Source organism: Salmo salar, chromosome ssa23 (assembly GCF_905237065.1).
Source record: "Salmo salar chromosome ssa23, Ssal_v3.1, whole genome shotgun sequence".
NCBI lineage: Eukaryota > Metazoa > Chordata > Actinopteri > Salmoniformes > Salmonidae > Salmo > Salmo salar.
The window spans coordinates 6,504,912-6,523,072 of record NC_059464.1 but is presented as its reverse complement, the minus strand read 5'-3'; the positions used below and the strand labels follow the sequence as shown (position 1 = coordinate 6,523,072).

At 41.2% G+C, this 18,161-nt stretch overlaps 1 protein-coding gene across 3 annotated transcripts in view; it reads right to left on the bottom strand.

Annotated features, from left to right (window-relative positions):
* Nucleotides 1–18,161, bottom strand: part of LOC106584002 (influenza virus NS1A-binding protein homolog A) — a 53,944-nt gene that overhangs the window by 13,860 nt on the left and 21,923 nt on the right. For all 3 annotated transcript variants that reach the window (XM_045706473.1, XM_014168731.2, XM_014168732.2), the window contains exons 2-3: nt 13,214–13,511; nt 12,842–12,979 (exon numbers count right to left, since the gene is read on the bottom strand). In XM_045706473.1, coding sequence (XP_045562429.1) covers nt 12,842–12,952 — 111 coding nt within the window. In that variant the 5' untranslated portion in view covers nt 12,953–12,979; nt 13,214–13,511. The remainder of the gene's footprint in view (nt 1–12,841; nt 12,980–13,213; nt 13,512–18,161) is intronic.

Below are 18,161 nucleotides of genomic sequence, written 5' to 3'. Positions count from 1 at the left end.
AGACACTTTACGCAGTACTATTGTTCGATCAGGTTCAAGTCCGGTCCACTCGAGGACATCGAGACTTGTCCTGAAGCCACTCCTGCGTTGTCTTGACTGTGTGCTTAGGGTTGTTGTCGTGATGGAAGGTGAATATTTGCCCCCAGACTGAGGTCCTGAGCGCTCAGGTGCTTGTTTACGCCAACGAGCTCTGTCCTTTGCGCCGTTCATCTTTCCCTCGATCCGGACTAGTCTCCCAGTCCCTGCCGCTGAAAAACATCCCCACAGCATTATGCTGCCACCACCATGCTTCACCTTAGGGATGGTGCCAGGTTTCCTCCCAACGTGACACTTGGCATTCACATCAAAGGGTTTAATCTTGGTTTCATCTGACCAGAGAATCTTGTTTCTCATGGTCTTTGAGTCTGTTAGGTGCCTTTAGGCAAACTTAAAGTGGCTGTCATGTGCCTTTTACTGAGGATGGCGCCGACAGAGGGCTGCCTCGCTTCCAGTCCTTAGGAAACTTTGCAGTATTTCACTGGACTTCATGCAAAATGAAAACCATATATCCTGAGGCTACATTTATTGTAGCTGGGGATTTTACCAAAACAAATTTGAGAACAAGGCTACCTAAATTCTAAATCAGCATATTGACTGTAGCATTTGTGCTGGTAAAACACTGGATCACTCTCCAGGACACCTACAGCACCCGATGTCACAGGAAGGCCAAAAAGATCATCAAGGACAACAACCAGACGAGCCACTGCCTGTTCACCCCGCTACCATCCAGAAGGCGAGGTCAGTACAGGTGCATTAAAGCTGGGACCAAGAGACTGAAAAACAGCTTCAATCTCAAGGCCATCAGACTGTTAAATAGCCAATCACTAACACAGAGGCTGCTGCCTACATAGACTTGAAATCACTGGCCACTTACTTTTTTTTTAATCACTAGTCACTTTAATAATGTTTACATATCTTGCATTACTCACCTCATACATATATACTGTATTTTATACCATCTTGCCTATGCTGCTCTGTCATTGCTCATCCATATATTTATATGTAACCTGGGACCTGTTGAATGGGAGGGCGAGGGCCATTCCCCCCAGAAATGTCCGGGAACTTGCTGGTGCCTCGGTGGAAGAGTGGGGTAACATCTCACAGCAAGAACGGGCAAATCTGGTGCAGTCCATGAGGAGATGCACTGCAGTACTTAATGCAGCTGGTGGCCACACCAGATACTGACTGTTCCTTTTGATTTTGACCCCCCCCTTGTTCAGGGACACATTAATCAATTTCTGTTAGTCACGTCTGTGGGATTTGTTCAGTTTGTCTCAGTTGTTGAATCTTATGTTCATACAAATATTTACACGTTAAGTTTGCTGAAAATAAACGCATGGGTCGAAGACAAGGTTTTCAAAGTAGCAAAAAAAATAAAACAGCAATTACAATTCCCTAAAAGGCTTTATGTTCATTGTATTCAAGAATAAAGCCAATAACTCATATGAATGTACCCTAGTAAAATGTCATTTTTTTTAAAAGCCAATTTTTCATAATCACAAGGTTATATATCCATGCTTAGATGGCAGAAATAACTACCCAGAAAAAAAGTGACATTTTATTTTGAATGACATGTGTCACGTGTACACTCAATTTGTTGAAGGTTTTACAAAAACTTCCTGCCTTACACTGAAAATATATCTTTCACTTCATCATTTGAGATTTGTTTTTGTCTGAGTCAACAAAAAGTTATTGAATTTTAATATAAAATACTGGTGTTACACTGTATGACAATATTTTGTTACCCTGAATGACATCACTACGGCCCACAAATATTGATGAAATGTGATTCCTTCAGCAATAACAATCCTATGAACCATTATTAGTAGCAGCAATAGTATTTTTCATTTAGCGATTTCTTTTGTTATACAACTGTAAAAAAAAAAAAAAAAAAACAGGATAAGATGTTTAAAATGTGCAGGCTATCTGAACTTAGATCGCTTCCATACTAGAGAGAGAAATGACCCATATGCCACACACATGGAGAACATTGGTTTTACTACGCAACATAGTTTAACTCACAACGTAAAATTTTATTCACGGAAGATTAAATTAATAGTTATGACACTGGCACAGAATAAGATTCGCATCCATTAAATGTTATTAGTAGTCTAATTGTAGGCTATACAATAACACTTACCGTAATTTCCGGACTATTAACCTGTTAGGGCTAGGGGGCAGCATTTGCACGTCTGGATAATTTTTTTTTACCCGATTTAATCTGGTTACTAATCCTACCCAGTAACTAGAATATGCATATACTTATTATATATGGATAGAAAACACTCTAAAGTTTCTAAAACTGTTTGAATGGTGTATGTGTATATAACAGAACTCATTTGGCAGGCAAAACCCTGAGACATTTTCTGACAGGAAGTGGATACCTGATGTGTTGTATTACCTTTAAACCTATCCCATTGAAAACACAGGGGCTGAGGAATATTTTGGCACTTCCTATTGCTTCCACTAGATGTCACCAGCCTTTACAAAGTGTTTTGAGTCTTCTGGAGGGAGATCTGACCGAACAAGAGCCATGGAACGATGATGTCCCATTAGACACCTGGCGCGCGAGTTCATGTTGGGTACCCTCGTTCCAATACGTTATAAAAGAGTATGCATTCGTCCACCTTGAATATTATTCATGTTCTGGTTAAAAAAGGCCCTAATGATTTATGCTATACAACGTTTGACATGTTTGAACGAACGTAAATATATTTTTTCCCCTCGTTCATGACGAGAAGTCCGGCTGGCTTACATCATGTGCTAACAAGACGGAGATTTTTGGACATAAATGATGAGCTTTTTTGAACAAAACTACATTCGTTATGGACCTGTGATACCTGGAAGTGACATCTGATGAAGAGAATCAAAGGTAATGGATTATTTACATAGTATTTTCGATTTTAGATCTCCCCAACATGACGTCTAGTCTGTATCGCAACGCGTATTTTTCTGGGCGCAGTGCTCAGATTATTGCAAAGTGTGATTTCCCAGTAAGGTTATTTTTAAATCTGGCAAGTTGATTGCGTTCAAGAGATGTAAATCTATAATTCTTTAAATGACAATATAATATTTTACCAATGTTTTCTAATTTTAATTATTTAATTTGTGACGCTGACTTGACTGCCGGTTATTGGAGGGAAACGATTTCCTCAACATCAATGCCATAGTAAAACGCTGTTTTTGGATATAAATATGAACTTGATAGAACTAAAAATGCATGCATTGTCTAACATAATGTCCTAGGAGTGTCATCTGATGGAGATTGTAAAAGGTTAGTGCATCATTTTAGCTGGTTTTATGGTTTTGGTGACCCTGTCTGTGACTTGACAAAACATTACACACAACTCTTGTAAATGTACTGTCCTAACATACTCTAAATTTATGCTTTCGCCGTAAAACCTTTTTGAAATCGTAAAACGTGGTTAGATTAAGGAGATGTTTGTCTTTCAAAGGGTGTAAAATAGTTGTATGTTTGAAAAATTTGAATTTTGACATTTATTTGGATTCAAATTTGCCGCTCTTGAAATGCACCTGCTGTTGATGGAGTGCACCACGGGTGGCACGCTAGCGTCCCACCTAGCCCATAGAGGTTAAGCGCACCTGAATATAAGCCACACCCACTGAATTAAAAAAAAAATATATATATATATATATATATTTATTATTTGGAACATAAATAAGCCGCACATGTCTATAAGCCGCAGGTGCCTACCGGTACATTGAAACAAAATGAACTTTACACAGGCTTTAACGAAACACGGCTTGTAACAAAAAATAAAAAATTAGCAGTAAGCTTTAGTTGTCTTTTTGCACTGAGTCAATTCCTCACGCAGCTGTTTCCAATGTCTTATCATCGACTCATTAAGACCAAGCTCCCGTGCAGCAGCTCTATTTCCTTTTCCAACAGCCAGATCAATCGCCTTCAACTTGAAAGCTGCATCATATGCATTTCTCCGTGTCTTTGCCATGATGAGGGTGACAAAATGACTACCGTAATCAGAATGATGGGAAGTTTGAGAGCGCTCGATTTAATCTAAACAGTAAACAAAAAAGTTGTTTGACCTTAACCTGTTCGGCAATTTCATTGGTCTAATGAAAGCTTCATGCCGGCAAAAAACTGAGCACGTCACAGAATGTGTTTTTTTGAAGAAAAAATTGAGGGAAAAATCCATATATTAGCCATTGTTTAAGCCACGGGGTTCAAAGTGTGGGAAAAAAGTTGCGACTTATAGTCCGGAATTTACAGTAATCAAAGTTTAAAAGTTAAATCAACTCCCTCTCCCTTTCTAAAACGTTTTGTTACTATTTCATTGCTAATGTTAATAATCACTTTACTATAATTTGAGCCTGCGGCAACACTTTACATTGCATTACATGATAGTTAATGTAATTATGCATTGTTACACTAACTGGTAAATTTCTATTCAATGCAGGTACACAAATGCAATGGCAAGATACCTACACCAAATAGCTACATAAAATGCCCATCAAACTACTTGAATTCAAACTTGAACAGTCTCGATTTTTCATAAAGTGCCCCAAATGTGAAGCAGCTATTAACTAATAAAATTCATAATCCATAATTGTGTGGGTAATATCATTAACTAATATAATCCATCAGTTATAACTTAACTGCAGTGCAATAAAACATTAACTAGTGTAATAGTTCAACTTACTGTTAAGTGTTATCCACCCAGCTTTATATCCTATTCTGTTGCTGACAGTAGCATGAAACCAAGAAAACAATACCTTGCTTTTCTTCTGGCTAGTCTTTCATCCCTAGCAACTGGATCTGCGTTAACCTTTTGTCTGTGCCGTGCAGTCCTCTCCAACGGCATCTACAGTATAAAGTTAATGTGCCTGGAAATACCTTAAAAGGCCATAAAATAGTTTAAAATTATAATATTCAGTATTCATATAACAAGTAAATATGAATTGCATGAATAAATGTTGTAAACAAGTGAAAACATGGGATAACAAGGCTAATGTCATTCAGCATAATGGGTGACATGGTGGTATAACATGAAACTTTTGCTGTGCCGTAGGACAAAAGCGTGATACTGAAGGATGGATTTCGTGTCCCGTGTGTATATATATATATTTACATATTTTTTCTTCACTTATCTTTTTACATTTTTTATTCTAAAAACTAAACCTCAAAGCACTCTCCTGCAACCCGCCTCACCAATTTAAAAAAAGAAAGTATTATTTACCTCAGCTGAATTCCACAACAGAAGCTAGCCAGAGGTTAGCCATTTTCACTGGCTAACGTTGAAGTTCAGCTAGCCACGGTTAGCTGTCCTCAGCTATCCATTAGCTCGAAAAGCTATCGCCAGTTTTTGTACAGCGCGACTCAGACCAGAGCATACCGGACCCATTCTCTCTCCTTTCCCCGATTTCTACCGCAGGCTCTGGACATTTACACCTGGATCTTGCAGCTAACTAGCTGCTACCTGAGTGACTATTGGCAACGTCGGTCACGGAATTAACACACATTATTACGGAGCTAGCCAGCTGAAGAGTTCCGTCAGCCACTCCTGGGCTATTCCTGAGCTAGCCAGCTGAAGTGTCTCCTGGGCTACAACTCACCTATCCTGACCCGTTTTACTGCCGATGCGGAGCCCCATCGGGTCTTCACGACTGGACCACCGACGTTATCTGCCCGAGGGAGTTATCCAACTGGCCCCTCCGTCGCGACGTAACCTGATTGCCCATCTGCGGCCGGCTAATCGTTAGCTGTCTTTTCGGCTGCGATCTGAATAGGTCTATCGGACACTTTCCTTGGGCCACTATAACTAACTATTTTGCCAACTTGGACAGGTCCCCCCTTCCACACGGAACCCCACTAACCCATAGACGGAAACGCACGAGGTGGCTAAAAACAGACCTCCCTCCCATCTTCCACCAGCTTGCTACCTATGGCCCGGGTAGCTGTCTGAATCTCACTGGACCCTTTGATCACTCGGCTAAGCATGCCTGTCCTTAATGTCAATATGCATTGTCCATTGCTGTTCTGGTTAGTGTTTATTGGCTTATTTCACTGTAGAGCCTCTAGCCCTGCTCATTATACCTTATCCAACCTCTCAGTTCCTCCACCCACACATGCTATGACATCTTCTGGTTTCAATGATGTTTCTAGAGACAATCTCTCTCATAATCACTAAATGCCTAGGTTTACCTCCTCTGTACTCACATCCCACCATACCTTTGTCTGTACATTATACCTTGAAGCTATTTTATCGCCCCCAGAAACCTGCTCCTTTTTCTCTCTATTCTGGACATCACAGACGACCAATTCTTATAGCTTTTAGCCGTACCCTCATACTTATTCTTCTCTGCTCCTCTGGGGATGTAGAGGTGAATCCAGGCCCTGCAGTGCCTGGCTCCACTCCTACTCCCCAGGCGCTCTCTTTTGATGACTTATGTAACCGTAATAACCTTGGTTTCATGCATGTTAACATTAGAAGCCTCCTCCCTAAGTTTGTTTTATTCACTGCTTTAGCACACTCTGCCAACCCGGATGTCCTAGCTGTGTCTGAATCTTGGCTTAGGAAGTCCACCAAAAACTCTGAAATCTTCATCCCTAACTACGACGTTTTCAGACAAGATAGAACGACCAAAGGGGGCGGTGTTGAAATCTACTGCAGAGATAGCCTGCAGAGTTCTGTCCTGCTATCCAGGTCTGTACCCAAACAATTTGAACTTCTACTTTTAAAAATCCACCTCTCCAAAAACAAGTCTCTCACCGTTGCCGCCTGCTATAGACCCCCCTCGGCCCCTAGCTGTGCTCTGGACACCATATGTGAACTGATTGCCCCCCATCTATCTTCAGAGCTCGTGCTACTAGGGGACCTAAACTGGGACATGCTTAACACCCCAGCCATCCTACAATCCAAGCTTGATGCCCTCAATCTCACACAAATTATTAATGAACCCACCAGGTACCACCCCAAAGCCGCAAACACTGGCACCCTCATAGATATCATCCTAACCAACGTGCCCTCTAAATACACCTCTGCTGTTTTCAACCAAGATCTCAGCGATCACTGCCTCATTGCCTGCACCCGTAATGGGTCAGCGGTCAAATGACCTCCACTCATCACTGTCAAACGCTCCCTGAAACATTTCAACGAGCAAGCCTTTCTAATCGACCTGGCCCTGGTATCCTGGAAGGATATTGACCTCATCCCGTCAGTAGAGGATGCCTGCTTATTTTTTTAAATGCCTTCCTCTCCATCTTAAATAAGCATGCCCCTTTAAAGAAATTTAGAACCAGGAACAGATATAGCCCTTGGTTCTCCCCAGACCTGACTGCCCTTAACCAACACAAAAATATCCTGTGGCGTTCTGCATTAGCATCGAACTGCCCCCGCGATATGCAACTTTTTAGGGAAGTTAGAAACCAATACACACAGGCAGTAAGAAACGCCAAGGCTAGCTTTTTCAAGCAGAAATTTGCTTCCTGCAACACAAATTGAAAAAAGTTCTGGGACATTGTAAAGTCCATGGAGAATAAGAACACCTCCTCCCAACTGCACTGAGGATAGGAAACTCTCACCACCGATAAGCCCACTATAATTGAGAATTTCAAGAAGCATTTTTCTACGGCTGGCCATGCTTTCCAACTAACTACCCCTACTGCATTCAACAGCACTGCACCCCCCACAGCTACTCGCCCAAGCCTCCCCCATTTCTCCTTCTCCCAAATCCATTCAGCTGATGTTCTGAAAGAGCTGCAAAATCTGGACCCCTACAAATCAGCTGGGCTTGACAATCTGGACCCTTTCTTTCTAAAATTATCTGCCGAAATAATTGCAACCCCTATTACTAGCCTGTTCAACCTCTCGTGTCGTCTGAGATTCCCATAGATTGGAAAGCAGCTGCTGTCATCCCCCTCTTCAAAGGAGGTGACACTCTTGACCCAAATTGCTACAGACCTATATCCATCCTACCCTGCCTTTCTAAGGTCTTCGAAAGCCAAGTCAACAAACAGATTACCGACCATTTCGAATCCCACCGCACCCTCTCCGCTATGCAATCTGGTTTCAGAGCTGGTCATGGGTGCACCTCAGCCACGCTCAAGGTCCTAAACGACATCGTAACCGCCATCGATAAGAAACAATACTGTGCTGCCGTATTCATTGACCTGGCCAAAGCTTTTGACTCTGTTAACCTGTTAGGGCTAGGGGGCAGTATTGACACGGCTGGATAAAAAACATACCCGATTTAATCTGGTTACCACTCCTACCCAGTAACTAGAATATGCATATACTTATTACATATGGATAGAAAACACCCTACATTTTCTAAAACTGTTTGAATGGTGTCTGTGAGTATAACAGAACTCAAATGGCAGGTCAAAACCTGAGAGATTCCTTTACAGGAAGTGGCCTGTCTGACCATTTGTTGAACTTCTTTTCCATCTCTATCATTTACTAAGGATCTCTGCTCTAACGTGACACTTCCCACGTCGTCCATAGGCGCTCAGAGCCCGGGAAAAAACAGAATGTCGTCATTCCAGCCCCAGGCTGAAACACATTATCGCCTTTCTCAAGTGGCCGATCAAGGGACACTGGCTTATGCGCGTGACCCCGACCGCCCCCGCCTTTGGGATTTTTTCCTCTGTTTGCCGAAAAGGAGATACCCTGTCGGAATATTATCGCTTTTCTACGAGAAAAATGTCGTAAAAATTGATTTTAAACAGCGGTTGACATGCTTCGAAGTACGGTAATGGAATACTTTGAATTTTATTGTCACGAATTGCGCCATGCGCGCGACACTTCTTTACTATTTCGGATAGTGTCTGGAACGCACAAACAAAACGCCGCTATTCGGATATAACGATGGATTATTTTGGACCAAACCAACATTTGTTATTATAGTAGCAGTCCTGGGTGTGTATTCTGACTAAGACAACAAAAGGTAATCAAACTTTTATAATAGTAAATATGATTATGGTGAGTGCTAAACTTGCCGGGTGTCTAAATAGCGAGCCCGTGATGCCTGGGCTATGTACTTAGAATATTGCAAAATGTGCTTTCACCAAAAAGCTATTTTAAAATCGGACATATCGAGTGCATAGAGGAGGTCTGTATCTATAATTCTTAAAATAATTGTTATGCTTTTTGTGAACGTTTATCGTGAGTAATTTAGTAAAATGTTAGCGAATTCCCCGGAAGTTTGCGGGGGTATGCTAGTTCTGAACGTCACATGCTAATGTAAAAAGCTGGTTTTTGATATAAATATGAACTTGATTGAACAAAACATGCATGTATTGTATAACATAATGTCCTAGGGTTGTCATCTGATGAAGATCATCAAAGGTGAGTGCTGCATTTAGCTGTCTTCTGGGTTTTGGTGACATATGCTGGCTTGAAAAATGGGTGTCTGATTATTTCTGGCTTGGTACTCTGCTGACATAATCTAATGTTTTGCTTTCGTTGTAAAGCCTTTTTGAAATCGGACAGTGTGGTTAGATTAACGAGAGTATTGTCTTTAAATGGCTGTAAAATAGTCATATGTTTGAGAAATTGAAGTAATAGGATTTTTAAGGTTTTGAAAATCGCGCCACAGGATAGCAGTGGCTGTTACGTAGGTGGGACGAATTCGTCCCGCCTAGCCTAGAGAGGTTAACAACCCTCCAGACGAGCTTCAATGCCATTCAACTCTCCTTCCGTGGTCTCCAACTGCTCCTAAACACAAGTAAAACTAAATGCATGCTCTTCAACCGATCGCTGCCTGCACCTGCCCGCCTGTCCAGCATCACTTCTCTGGACGGATCCAACTTAGGTATTTGTAGTTGTCCACAAATTCTAGGTGTCTGGTTAGACTGTAAACTCTCCTTCCAGACTCACATCAATCATCTCCAATCCAAAGTGAAATCTCGAATTGGCTTCCTATTTCGCAACAAAGCATCCTTCACTCATGCTGCCAAACATACCCTCGTAAAACTGACCATCCTACCAATCCTCGACTTCGGCGATGTCATTTACAAAATAGCCTCCAATACCCTACTCAACAAGCTGGATGCAGTCTATCACAGTGCCATCCGTTTTGTCACCAAAGCCCCATATACTACCCACCACTGCGACCTGTACGCTCTCGTTGGCTGGCCTTCGCTTCATAATCGTCGCCAAACACATTGGCTCCAGGTCATCTACAAGACCCTGCTAGGTAAAGTCCCCCCTTATCTCCGCTCACTGGTCACCATAGCAGCACCCACCTGTAGCCCGCGCTCCAGCAGGTATATCTCTCTGGTCACCCCCAAAGCCAACTCCTCCTTTGGTCGTCTCTCCTTCCAGTTCTCTGCTGCCAATGACTGGAACGAACTACAAAAATCTCTGAAACTGGAAACACTTATCTCCCTCACTAGCTTTAAGCACCAGCTGTCAGAGCAGCTCACAGATCACTGCACCTGTACATAGCCCATCTATAATTTAGCCCAAACTACTACCTCTTCCCCTACTGTATTTATTTATTTCATTTATTTTGCTCCTTTGCACCATATTATTTATATTTTAACTTTGAACTTTCTTCAAATTACAAATCTACCATTCCAGTGTTCTACTTGCTATACTTTATTTACTTTGCCACCATGGCATTTTTTTGCCTTTACCTCCCTTATCTCACATCATTTGCTCACATTGTATATAGTCTTTTTTTTTTCTTTTCTACTGCATCATTGATTGTATGTTGTTTTACTCCATGTGTAACTGTGTTTTTGTATGTTGTCGAACTGCTTTGCTTTATCTTGGCCAGGTCGCAATTGTAAATGAGAACTTGTTCTCAACTTGCCTACCTGGTTAAATAAAGGTGAAATAAAAATAAATAAATAAAATGTCATACATGAACTGCCTGATAAATGTTTCTTTGCCACATATATAAAGCAATGACCTTGACCTATAAAGCTAATACTTACTTTTAATGTTTTATAAAAATCTATATTAAGTAAGAAAAGTACGTTCTGTGTTGTACTGAAGGATATGCGTTTTTGTTACAAAAGGTTACTAGAGGGTGAAAAGGTGAAATCAAATATTTCAAATAGATTACATTAGATATTGCTGTACTGTCAGAACTAGAAGCACAAGCATTTCGCTATGCTCGCAATAACATATTCTAACCATGTGTATGTGACCAATAAAATGTGATTTTTCAACTGGCCACTACCATAAAGGCCTGATTGGTTGAGTGCTGCAGAGATGGTTGTCTTTCTAGAAGGTTCTCCCATCTCCACAGAGGAACACTAGAGCTCTGTCAGAGTGACCATCAGGTTCTTGGTCACCGCCCTGACGAAGGCCCTTCTCCCCAGATCGCTCAGTTTGGCCGGGCGGCCAGTTCTACAAAGATTCTTAGTGGTTCCAAACTTCTTCCATTTAAGAATGATGGCGGCCACTGTTCTTGGGGACCTTCAACGCTGCAGACATTTTTTTGTACCCTTCATCGGAGCTCTACGGACAATTCCTTCGACCTCATGGCTTGGTTGTTGCTCTGATATGCAGTGTCAACTGTGGGACCTTATATAGAAAAGGTGTGCCTTTCCCACTCATGTCCAATCAATTGAATTTACTACAGGTGGACTCCAAATCAAGTTGTAGAAACATCAAGGATGATCAATGGAAACAGGATGCACCTGAGCTCAATTGAGTCTCATAGCAAAGGGTCTGAATACTTAAGTAAATAAGGCATCTATTTTAAATGTTTATACTTTTGCAAACATTTCTAAAAACCTGTTTTCGCATTGTCATTACAGGGTATTGTGTGTAGATTGAGGAAAATAATGTATTTTATCCATTTTAGAATAAGGCTGTAATGTAACAAAATGTGGAAAAGAGGAAGGGGTCTGAATAGTTTCAGTACCAATCAAAAGTTGACACCTACTCATTCAAGGGTTTTTTCTTTATTTGTACTATTTCCTACATTATAGAATAATAGTGAAGACATCAAAACTATGAAATAACACACATGGAATCATGTAGTAAGCCTAGAAGTGTTAAATCAAAATATATTTTAGATTCTTCTAAGTAACCACCCTTTGCCTTGATGACAGCTTTAAACACTCTTGGCATTCTCTCAACCAGCTTCACCTGGGATGCTTTTCCAACAGTCTTGAAGGAGTTCCAAAATATACTGAGCACTTGTTGGCTGCTTTTCCTTCACTCTGCAGTCTAACTCATCCCAAACCATCTCAAATTGGGTTGAGGCCAGGTGATTGTGGAGGCCAGGTCATCTGATGCAGCACTCCATCATTCTCCTTCTTGGTCAAATAGCCCTTACACAGCCTGGAGGTGTGTTTTGGGTCATCCTATTTAAAAACAAATTACAGTCCCACTAAGCACAAACCAGATGGGATGCCGTATCGCTGCAGAATGCGGAGGTAGCCATGCTGGTTAAGTGTGCCTTGAATTCTAAGTAACATCACTGACAGTGTCACCAAAAAAGCAGAACCACACCTCCTCCCCCATGCTTCACCGTGGGAACCACACATACAGATATCATCCATTCACCAACTTTGCATCTCAAAGACAGCGTTAGAACCAAAAATCTCAAATTTGGACCCATCAGAACATGTGTTCTTGTTATTTTTAGTCCCATCCTTCAGCTCCATCCATCTCTGAACACCATCCAGTTTTGATTTCTATTTGCCATATATTTTTCAACTGTGCTCTTTCGCAAAAGTTCTGAACCTTTCTATTCTCATAGTTCATGACTCAGTAATGGTGTGATTGGTGTCATTTCTCAAAAGATGGACGGGGAGGAGGAGTCCAGAGAGCGAAAGAGAATAAAAAAAACCTCCACGTACCTGCAGTCTCACGTCACAAAACTGTCCACTCTTTCTCAGGGCGTTCATCTTGGTCACGGTGGAATCCAAGAGACTCTCATCGTCAAAGAGCAGATAACCGTTGGGAATCATCTCACTGTTTAATGTTGGGGGCTGAGCCTGACCATCGAGGGATGGAGGGGAGAACATGAAAAAGAAAAAAAGTATCTAAATCTCTATCCCCATATGACTACACTTCAACCATCAGTCCCACACACAGTAGAGTGGCATGATGCTGGCATCGTTCATAAAAGCTGGTTTGATTATGGACTTGGATTAGGCACATGTGCATTGTGTGTGTAATCCGCCCCTTGCATTAATAATAATAAATAATAATAATAATAATAATCTTACCTAATACAGGATTACGTAACTCCAGGGACTGCTACTGGTGTCAGTAGAGAACAGGGACCGATGGAAGAGAAGACAGGCAAAGTAGACAGAGACCACAAGGGAACCCAAGTCTTATTAACCAGTGGAGGAGGAAGGGGGCTGTCAGAAGTAATGCCAGTTGACCAAAGGGGTGTGACCCGGGAGTAGGGGGGAAGCCGCACCGATGCAAACTATCAGGCTTGAAGCGACTATAATCAAGTCCTCGGGATCCCGTTGGCTATAGAGTCAAACTTTTTCTGTGTTGGTCGTGCATTATAACCTGGAGGAGAGAGGAGAAAGTTTGTCACAACTAAATTACACCAAACTACAGTGAGATCAATAGATAGGATATAAGCACATGCTCAGAACGAGGTCTGAATTTAACCCACGTGTTTAAGCTAAGCTACTTCATGGCATCTCCAGCAGGCAAGCAGAGTGACTGCTGCAGTCAAGTAGCACACTGACAGTCCAGTCACTAAAATAGTCTCTCAGTAGCATTAACCCCCACCCTCCCCTTTTCCACTCCTTCAGTGTCCCTCTCTAAAGTCTTAAGAACAGGTACTCTGATCCCTGCCCCCTCCACACCTGCCACCACGTGCCACCCAGCCCAGACACTACCACTGAATCCGTCTCAAACTTGTCCTCTCCAAAGCACATCCACTAGGACTATCACTCTGTCTTAAGACTGTTAGCACACCCAGGAATCCATGAGCTCCCGTCTCAGGACCCTCCCTTGTCCCATCAAAATCCACCAGTAAGGCCACACCCACAAGACCACATCCCAAACCATTAACTACCTCCATCGTAGTATGCATTTGCATTACACCAACTATGCTATTGGGTGGAATGGAGACATACTGCTGACGGACTACCGAGCCCTTTGTGATCACTGCTATGCTTATGCCATGCTATCCCCACCTATGTGTGCATTTATTCACCACTGTCTTAGTGAGGAGTGTTACTGTACCATACACCCAGCAATATACCAGAAACCTTCACAGCTCTAACACATAGGAGAGGAGCCAGCCAGTCTCACGCTACCCCATCTAGCACCCTCCCTCACTCACTCAGCTTCACAGGATTCTCACGCAATGTCACTGAGGTGGCAGGGAGGAAGAACGGGGTGGCGGTCCTAGTTGATAAAACCATTGGGATTCCTTTGTGATTTAGCACTTCTTCCCACATGGGGAAAGCAAAGCAGCATGATGAAATCCCATACATAAATAATAGTGAAGGCAGAAGAATATATATAATTTTTGATAGCTACATATCCGGATATTATTTCTGCTGATATATCATATAGTTTTGACAATAACGCAATATTATTTTTGCACTAGTTGGTGTACCTGCACCAAAACTGCAGTATTTTTCCTTCATGGCTTATTCTCCATGACTGATCAAAACAAATTATCATGCTCCCTCTTGGTAAGCAATATGTTTGGAACATCAAATCGCAATAAAAACGTTTTACAAAAAATCACAGTATCGAATCACAATACATATTGTATCGGCACCCAAGTATCGTGATATCGTATTGTGAGGTCCCAGGCAATTTCCATCCTTAATACATACTAAGAGAAGGAAGAAACAGTCACCATTCCAGGAAATCTGCCATTATGTGGGGGATGTGCGAGATTCTCACAAGGCAACATGGAACTACCCTTGCTATTTTACTAGTGTACATACAATGTTATAGCCAACCTAACTGCTGTCACTGGTGCTGACAGCTAAATTGCTGTGAAAAAGTATTTGCCCCATTTCTGATTCTCTATTTGTGCATATTTTTGACACTGAATACCAGATCGTCAACCAAAACCTAATATTAGATAAAGGGAACCTGAGTGAACGAATACAAATTGGATACTTATTTAATAAAATGTGGGTTTTTGACTATGAACTGCTCCTAACACAACAGGTCTGGACTTTTGACTAGGCCATTCCAAAACTTCATCTGTTGCTTTTCAGCCATTCTGATGTAGACTTGCTTGTGTGTTTTGGATCATTGTCTTGCTGCATGACCCAGCTGTGCTTCAGTTTACAGACTTGATGACCTGACATTCTCCTGCAAACACAGCCAGGGATCTAAATACATTTTTCATTGGTATAACTGGTGCTCTCAACTTAAAGTTAGGCGCACCACATGAAATTTAGGAGCACCAGAAAATACATTTTTTTTTGTTGTTGTTGTTGATTGAGATACAGCCTGTATGAATTCTAGCTACTTTTGAAGCACATATGAAACGTCAGCACTTCAGTTTATTATAAAAGCTAAGATGTTGAACGAATAAGTCATTGAAATTACATTCAAAAAATTGTACACCGTCTCTACAAATGTACATTTGTGATAACGACATGCAAGCGATCCGTCATTCATTCATTGCTCTCCTGAAGAAGCTATCCTTTTTCTTTCTGTGCCCCAAAATGTTTGGATATACTGGTTACCAGGTTGTTAGCTAGCTAGCCAATGTGGTAACATGACTGAACCAAGAAATAATAATACATTTGTAAAGCGCTTTTTGATATACAAAAGAAAAACTCAGTGCATATTTTTTTTGTTGCATAGATGAAGCAATCTTTTATAAAATGTGTGCTCTGTTTCTTAAAAAAGTTCCCAAGGCAGAATGTGCCTGTGGAATCCGACCTTGTGGCTATGGAATCTAGTGGAAACCAGACGGGAGGAGAGGAAGACAAAGAAGTGAATGAGTTTTTAGTGGCAAGGGAGACTAAGTGAATGAATCATCTTTTCGGTGACAATCAGCTCAGAAAATAGCACATTTTGCAAGGAAAGCCTATAATTAAAGCTGGAAGCTACCGTCTTGCATTTTAAAGTGTAACTTCTAGCCTGTATGGGCATTGATTTGTGAACAGTAATGAACAGTTTCTACATGCCGTGTTGGTTGCATTATTCAAGTTCAACTTTCTATGCGCAGTCACGCAGGAAACATGACAGAAATACCAAATGAACGTAACAAATTCTAGTATCAAACCACTTCTCCTTTGACAAAGTACATAGGTTTCTGTATACGGTGCAACACTAATCTTTTTTACTAATTTAGTTACAACACTCCTCTCACTTACTCACACCCCCCGATTGCAATGGTACAGTACAAATAAATTAGTGCTCTGATCACAATGGTCTATTTGGTTTTTCAAACAGTCATGAGTTAAATTAACTTAGGCTGCAGTGACTACTGATACCAAAATGTGTCCCATGCTTAGGCTACTCATCACATTAGAAATTGTATTTTATCATTAGCCTGCAAATGCTTTATTATAAAGGCAAATTTTTTCTGCACCCCCTTCTCATAAGATCTTCCCGTGGCTATGCATGGAAGTATGGAATAGAATGAATAAATGTATCAAAATAACAATCGTTATTTTAACCTGTTATGGCTAGGGGGCAGTATTTTCACGGCTGGATAAAAAGCGTACCCGATTTAATCTGGTTACTACTCCTGCCCAGTAACTAGAATATGCATATAATTATTGGCTTTGGATAGAAAACACCCTAAAGTTTCTAAAACTGTTTGAATGGTGTCTGTGAGTATAACAGAACTCATATGGCAGGCAAAAACCGGAGAAGATTTCATGCAGGAAGTGGCCTGTCTGACAAGGTGTCGTTCTTGTCTCTGTTTATTGAAGAGTGAGGATCTTAGCTGTCCCGTGACACTTCCTACGGCTGCCATAGGCTCTCAGAAGGCGGTAAAATGCGGAATCGTGGCTTTGCAGGCTCTGGCTGAAAAAAAGTAGCGCGTTTGGGTAGTGGCTGGTTACAGTACTGTGAGACTCAGGCTCGTGCCCGCGTCGACCGAAAGCTTTGTTTTCTTTTCTCTGTTTAGCTAAATGGACATTCCCGGTCGGAATATTATCGCTTTTTTTATGAGAAAAATTGCATAAAAATGGATTTTAAACAGCGGTTGACATGCTTCGAAGTACGGTAATGGAATATTTAGATTTTTTTTGTCACGAATTGCGCCATGCGTGCGACCCTGATTTACCATTTCGGATAGTGTCTGGGACGCACGAACAAAACGCCGCTATTCGGATATAACGATGGATTATTTTGGACCAAACCAACATTTGTTATTGAAGTAGCAGTCCTGGGAGTGCATTCTGACGAAGACAACAAAAGGTAATCAAACTTTTATAATAGTAAATCTGATATTGGTGAGTGCTAAACTTGCCGGGTGTCTAAATAGCTTGCCCATGATGGCTGGGATATGTACTTAGAATATTGCAAAATGTGCTTTCACCAAAAAGCTATTTTAAAAATCGGACATATCGAGTGCATAGAGGAGTTCTGTATCTATAATTCTTAAAATAATTGTTATGCTTTTTGTGAACGTTTATCGCGAGTAATTTAGTCAATTGTTAGCAAATTCCCCGGAAGTTTGCGGGGGGTATGCTAGTTCTGAACGTCACATGCTAATGTAAAAAGCTGTTTTTGATATAAATATGAACTTGATTGAACAAAACATGCATGTATTGTATAACATAATGTCCTAGGCGTGTCATCTGATGAAGATCATCAAAGGTTAGTGCTGCATTTAGCTGTCTTCTGGGTTTATGTGACATATTCTAGCTTGAAAAATGGGTGTCTGATTATTTCTGGCTTGGTACTCTGCTGACATAATCTAATGTTTTGCTTTCGCTGTAAAGCCTTTTTGAAATCGGACAGTGTGGTTAGATAAAGGAGAGTCTTGTCTTTAAAATGCTGTGAAATAGTCATATGTTTGAAAAATTGAAGGTTTTGTATTTTTGAGGAATTTGTAATTCGCGCCACGCCTATCATTGGATATTGGAGCAGGTGTTCCGCTAGCGGAACGTCTAGATGTAAGATTAATATGTTGGTCACCATTGTATAAAAGTGGTAATTCCCTCAAAGCCGTGGTTTGGCCAAAGCTTCTCTGGCATTAAAATCACTAATGGA